The 6,377-nt window shown below is 48.3% G+C and overlaps 1 protein-coding gene across 4 annotated transcripts in view; it reads right to left on the bottom strand.

Annotated features, from left to right (window-relative positions):
* Positions 1-110: 110 nt before the first annotated feature.
* Positions 111-6,377, bottom strand: part of Hlcs (holocarboxylase synthetase) — a 190,166-nt gene continuing 183,899 nt past the window's right edge. For 3 of the 4 annotated variants that reach the window (XM_026786502.1, XM_026786511.1, XM_026786515.1), the window contains 3 exons: positions 5,864-5,978; positions 4,167-4,380; positions 111-3,155 (listed from right to left, as the gene is read on the bottom strand). In XM_026786502.1, the coding sequence (XP_026642303.1) occupies positions 2,984-3,155; positions 4,167-4,380; positions 5,864-5,978 (501 nt within the window). In that variant the 3' untranslated portion in view covers positions 111-2,983. The remainder of the gene's footprint in view (positions 3,156-4,166; positions 4,381-5,863; positions 5,979-6,377) is intronic. The other variant, XM_013352499.2, reaches the window with a different exon arrangement.

Here is a 6,377-nt window from a genome sequence, read left to right as displayed (position 1 = left end):
CGTGAGCCTTGTCGTGTGAGCATGTTTAAATGTTAAAGATGGTGTGGTCAAAAGCTGCTGGCTATTTTTAATAATGGCACCGGTGGTGAGACAAGAACGAGCCCGAGCCACGGTGAAAAGGTGAAAAGTTTATTTTGGTAGGGCTGGCTTTATAGGCATTGGTTTACAGTAATTCTTTTCAGAGAAGATTCTTTGAAAAGCTAAAAAATAAAAAACAGCAAAGGTTTTCATTTTTGTTTATTTCAAAGATGCATAGTGAAGAACCAGGAATGAGGAGGTCCCATTTCTGGCAGGTCAGAAAAGCAAATCCCCTAAGATTCCCCTCCGGATGAGACAGGCCAGGGGGTTACCACACGGTGTGCTAGGTGTAGGGGAACCCCCAGAGTTTGTGGCCCCTCACTGGCTGTGTATCTGACCAAGCTGCAGACAGGACATCTCTTCCACGTTGGGTCCTGCCATGGCGCACAGTGAGATCCACAGGACAGGAGTCTGCCACTTATGGCCCTCGCTGTCAGGGCTCCCTCATTGCTTTAGCTGGGTCATGTGAGACCCAGTTTTGCTGCATGTGCCTTCCAACACAGGGTAGATATGTTAGCAGCTTCCCGTCAGGAGTCACCTGCTCTAAAGCACGTGTAGTTTCTGAGTTAGGAGGCCACATCTCAAGGTTAGGACATAGCAAAGTTTCCCTTAAGACCCTGTGAAGTTCCTTGAGATCTCAGACTGCCGAGTCTGTAAATAAATACCCATCCATGCACGTAGCAGGGACAGGGGCAGCCTCCCCACCTCTATCAGTAGAATGCTCTCTACGACGTGGACTTGGAAGTCTTTGGTTCATGTGAGGCAAAGCCAGGTAAGCGAGAAGCATCTGCTTCAAGGCTACTTTGCCGCTCTCAGGACAAGTGGGCGTCACCTCTGCATAATCGAGAATACCCCTAAACAGTGTAACAGTGTAGCTCCTCAGAAAGGCCAAGCGCCATGGCCAGGACATCTCCGTCTGCCCTGACAGGACCACACTTCATTAGTTTTAACTTACAGAAAGGAAATTAAATGATAACATTTTTCCCCCAAAGTAGAAATACCCAGAATAGGCTTTCAGCTTAAAATAAAACATAGTATGTTTTTCATTAAATAATCCCCCAAAGAAATTTAAAACTTAATGATGGCAGTCCTGAGAGACAACGGCCTTATATTACAAAGTCTGAGAACTGAAGCTTACAACATCAGCCTGAAGATCTTCCCCGCGGTGACATTTTACAGACGCCCTCTCAAGGCTCAGTACATTTTGTAATTTTGGGGTGGTGTAGAGTTTTATTTAAACTCACATGTATTAAAAAAAGACCTAAATATAAATACATATGCAAAAAAGTGACCTTTTGAATTCTTTAAAAGCTGCACACCCTCAAACACAGATCAGGTTGGTGGGGTTGACCAGGTTATTTCTTGCTTCCAGGGGGGTTCTGCGCTAGCCTGCGGGAGATGGATTTCTCTACTGAACACCTCAGGTTTCTGGAGCGTGGCTTGACTACATAAGACCTGGATAAAGATGGTACTCATTTGTGACGAGGGAATCTTGTTCAAAGCTGCGCATTCTGTTCCGTTTCCTTTCCATTAACTGCGCAGGAAGCGGGGATGCTCAGCAGACAGAGTTGGTGCTTTAAGGCTGGGCAGTAACGGGTATGATTCACGAACTCCACGGAGATGGGAGGGACATAGAAAGTGCGCACACATCTGGAAACAAACCTAGAAAGGCTTCCTCTCCTTTGTTCTTCCACGGACACTTTTAGCGCATCAGAGTTTGAACATCTTCTTTTAAAGTCATACGTGAGTGCTTGGGCTCACATGCACGCTTGCACACACACACGTACCTCCAAACTTTTGTGTCAGTATCTTTTTCTTTGATGACAGTATAAGGAAATAGGGGCACACACACACACACACCTCCAAACTTTTATGTCAGTATCTCTTTTGATGACAGTATAAGGAAATAGGGGGCAGTAAATCTAGACTTACGATACAGTGCCACACACTCCATCTGGCATGAGGGCAGCCGCGTGGGAATGCTCCACATGCTAACAGGGCCCACAATAGGCTTAAAATCTCCAAGAATCATCCCTTGTGTGGGCAGGAGAGTGAGCTGATATCTCCAATCCAGGTTAAGCAGCAACCTTCAAGGAAGGTGCCACCTTGTTGCCTCTGACCCTGGGAAGGAGTGCTCACTGCGTAAGGGCAAAGCAAGGAACTGACTTCCTCTCCAAGGCCACTGTGACCATGCGGGCTGGCAGCTACTCTTCAGCCCCGTGTCAGAGCGGAGCGACCTCACACACCCTGATGAAGAAAAGCAACAGCAACCCCAGAAACAAAGCAGAAAACTACTCAAGGCCTAAGCACCACGGTGTGTTCCAGGCAAACCCTCTGGAGGCTCACAAGAGGACTAACTCCAGCGCAGCATCTGCCCAAGTGCAGGGCATTCACTGTCTGAATAGAAAAGCCTTCACTGCTTGGGAAACACCTGCACCATCTCATTTCCAACCCCCTGCCCCTCATTTTCTCCTAGGAAACATACGCCCAAGCCCTGTGGGAAAGAGCATTTGACACCGTGAGAGGCAAACTCGACTAAGCTAAACCTGTCAACCCTTACCTTCATCTTCAAACACCCAACACAATCCCAGATATAAAAAGACAAAACCCAAACCTAAACTCGGGGGTGGGGTGGAACGGGGTGGGAGCGGGGGCAGGGAACAATAAGTGGAAGAGCTAACGAATGACGGGGAGAAGACACTGGCCTACAATTCTATGTCAGTCTCTCAGGCCCTGGGCAGGCAAAGACGACAGCCATGTCAGCAGAGTGCTTGCTGGGAGCTCCCAGGAGCTCCCAGAGCGGCTTCCCTGTCGGGTTCGCTGCTGCTGCTGCTGCTGCTGCTGCTGCTGCTGCTGCTGCTGCTGCTGCTGCACAGGGCAGGTCCAAGCTGTCTGGGGACATGCTCTACTGTCGCTTGGGCACGATGAGGTTTCTCAGCATGTCAAAGGAGTTGCCATCTGGATGCACCGTCACAACCTCACCACCCTTCTGGTGGACCTGCAGGAACCCGGAATCATCAAGCCCCACGATCGACACCTGTGGTCCCTCGGTGCTGCCCAGGTGGACTTGCTGACCACTGAAAACGAAGCACATCAACAAGGGGGTCACAGGAGGCGACGGAAGGCTGGGACACAGAGCTGCATGACTACTCACGACAAGGGGCCAGGGCCCTGGGGACCGGCTGTGGCTTCCCATAGTGACCTCTGTCCCTGTGAAATGTCTTAATATTCACCAGCCACAGCGGTAGGCTGGGTCTTCTATGTAATACATTGTGAATTCTGATCCTACTGCTGATGGCTTGTGCCCCTCCTCACGCAGGACTCTTAACACACTGTGCAAACTAAGGGAAGTGGAGGGGGCTGTCTGGGAAAATGAGGGGGAAAAGGAGGGACAAGGGAGGGCAAGGGGGACCAGGGAATAGGATCGAATTATACTGTAGACATGTATGAAATGCCATAGCAAAAATTCACTATTTTCCAAAGCAATATGCTAATAAAAATAAAGGAGAGGAAAAAAAAAACACCACTTAGGGACAGGCAAGGCAGGCTCGGTGGGTGAGGCACTTGCCCCGTGAGCCTGGTGGCCTGGATTCAGTCCTGGGAACCCACGTAAAGGTGGAAGGGGAACCAGCTCCACCATGCTGCCCCGCCTTCTCCTAAGTCTGAGGACACGGGCGTTTCAGAAGGGCGGAGGCTCGTCTTATACACTCGTGGCTCCCAGCTGCAGGAGGCTGCCAGGAGCGTTTGTTAGTATGCGGGGCGGACCTCAGCCCCATAGCATAGACTAAGGTGAACCTAGGTGCAGGAGAGGCTGCCATTGTGGCATAGGGATCTCACTTTGAGATCTAGAAGGTTCTACCACTTGTGTGTGGGATTAGCTCCTCATAGTTCACACTGAGTTGCTTCTAGATGTTCTCAGTGCTGTGTCCTGCCCAGTGCGTCCCCCAGGATGCTGGCCCCTCACTTCCGGCTAGGCTGAGTCACTGGAAGTTAAAATAACCACCTGAACTTACTCTTGGCCCTCACGCTAAGAAACTTAAGTACTAGCTTCAGGGAATTTCAAAAGAAAGAAGGCAGTGGATACTGACCTGTGCACCCAGTATTTATAATAGAGAGGAAGGACACCATTGGGCCCCTGGGCCTGGAACGCGTCAATCAGTCTCTCCAGCACAGTGACCGCCCTGGCTATGAGGTGATCGGCTCTCAAGGGCTTCAGGCCCGCCCCGTGCTGTTTGTTGTGCTCTGCGATGAGGTCGTTGATGCAGATGGTCGGGTTACTGTTCGTCACGTTAAATCCACAGCCTGGACAAAAACAAAAAAATAGAACAGCAGTCGGACATTGTCAGTGGTTCTCAGCCTTCCGAGTGCTGCGACCTTTAACACAGTTCCTCGTGTCATAACGACCCCCAATCATAAAATTATTTCATACTATAATTTTTATGCTGTTACGAATTATACTGTAAATATCTGATATGTAGGCTATCTGATATGCAACCCCCGAAAGGGTCACAACCCACAGGCTGAAAAACCATTGTCCTAGATAAAGGTGCAGATTCTCTCAGTGTTCACAAACTGAAGTCTGAGAAGAGAAGAATGATGTTGGTTATCATGGGATACCATCCGTCTGAGGGAGAATGATAGCAGTTAGTATGAACTTGGGCTAAGTCTTTCTAGAAGCCAGAACATTCTGTTCCTCATCCTGAAACCTGCCCCTCTTGACTCTCCAGCCACCAAGAGCTGTAAGAATGTAACAAAGCTACACATTCTGCCTCTACTCCCGCCCGACACCATCCTTTAGCTTCCTGAACACTCCTCCGGCCTCAGTACCAGCGGATGGTACTTAGAAACTGCACATAGCACAATGGCTCATCTAAACATGGAACATGGCACTGCTCGCTTCGGGAAACCCTGCAAGTCGGCAGCAGAACTGAAATGCAAGCTTGTGTTCTTTGGCACCCTAGACAGGATAGCATGTTTCTGTCTGTGGCTGACTTTTGAGTGGCAAGTGAGCTCTACTGGGAATTAGGGGGATTGGTGGTTGGATGATCAGGGTCCCAAGAACTTCTGAAACTGCCGTGGAGCCGCCTCCTCCCTGGATGTGCTGAGGTGAAGCAGGCAGGGACTCTGTGCTGCTTAGACTAGCTTGAGGTTTTTGTTTGTTTTTTAATGTTAAAAAGGCAATTTTTTTTCATGGCTAAGAATGCAAGCCCAGCAGCAAAAATGTCTTCGCTACTGTCCTACCTGCATGTCTGTTACTGTAATAAATACTAAAAGCAGAGAACAGCGCTGCCCATCCTGGGCTGTGTTTTCCTGCATCAGTGAACACAATCAAGACAATTCCTCGCAAAGATGCCGGCCAACCTGATCCGGAAAGCCCCCAGCCCCTCTTCCAGGCCCTTTCCGGCCGGTTCTACATTGTGTCAGCTGACAATTAAGCTAAGCACCGCTGATATTAATTATAGCTTATTATAAAATGTAATTATTGTAAAAGATTTGTTTCTAGCATTTCAAGTTCCATGAGAAGCAGACCCATGGAAGGACATCTGTGAGCTGTGATATCAATTTGGCAGTTTCCACAGCCCCAGACAGGAACTGCTAAGCCCTTGAAGGGCTCTCAACTCATCTGGTCCTCTCTAATTCCACGCCCCATCCTGTAACTTAAGACTAAAAACACTGTCTCATAACGTCATCTGCTCTTCCAGGTAGAGAGGCATGCATAAGACATTTGAATTGTTGTTGCTTTGCTGATATAAAAGATGCTGGAGGAAGGGCTTTAAGAACTCACCGATAAGGATATAGAACGTTTCTCCCATAAGTGTTGAGTTAACCAGAACTCCACCAATTTTCATGAGATCACTGTAATAAATATCGTTGGGCCACTTGACTCGCAAGTTGATCTCCTAAAAGAAAGTCTACATGTTAACTAAGACATAAACTGTAGGGTAGCAAGCAACGGAACAAAAGATGAACAGAATACTCACGAAACCAAAGGGAACCCAGAGCCTTGTGTGTGCTAGGAAGCGCTCTACCAACTGACTTACATCCATCCTTATCATATTTATTCCAACAACTCCTGTATGTATATGTATATGTATATGTAAAGTTCTACGGCCCACACAGACTTAAGTAAAACAAATTCTGCCTTCAAATTTTTGGGAACTCATGGGTGAGGGACAGGGTCCACAAGACTCTCTCTCAAAAAAACATGAAGTCTGTACCTCTGCCTAGAGGCAGGAATGTTGGGAAGGGAACTTTAGCTCCCAGGAAAAGCAAGAAGGGCTTTACTGAGACACCGAGAG

The sequence above is a fragment of the Microtus ochrogaster genome, chromosome 2, assembly GCF_000317375.1.
Source record: "Microtus ochrogaster isolate Prairie Vole_2 chromosome 2, MicOch1.0, whole genome shotgun sequence".
In the NCBI taxonomy this organism is placed as follows: Eukaryota; Metazoa; Chordata; class Mammalia; order Rodentia; family Cricetidae; genus Microtus; species Microtus ochrogaster.
This window is presented reverse-complemented; position numbering and strand designations above follow the sequence as displayed.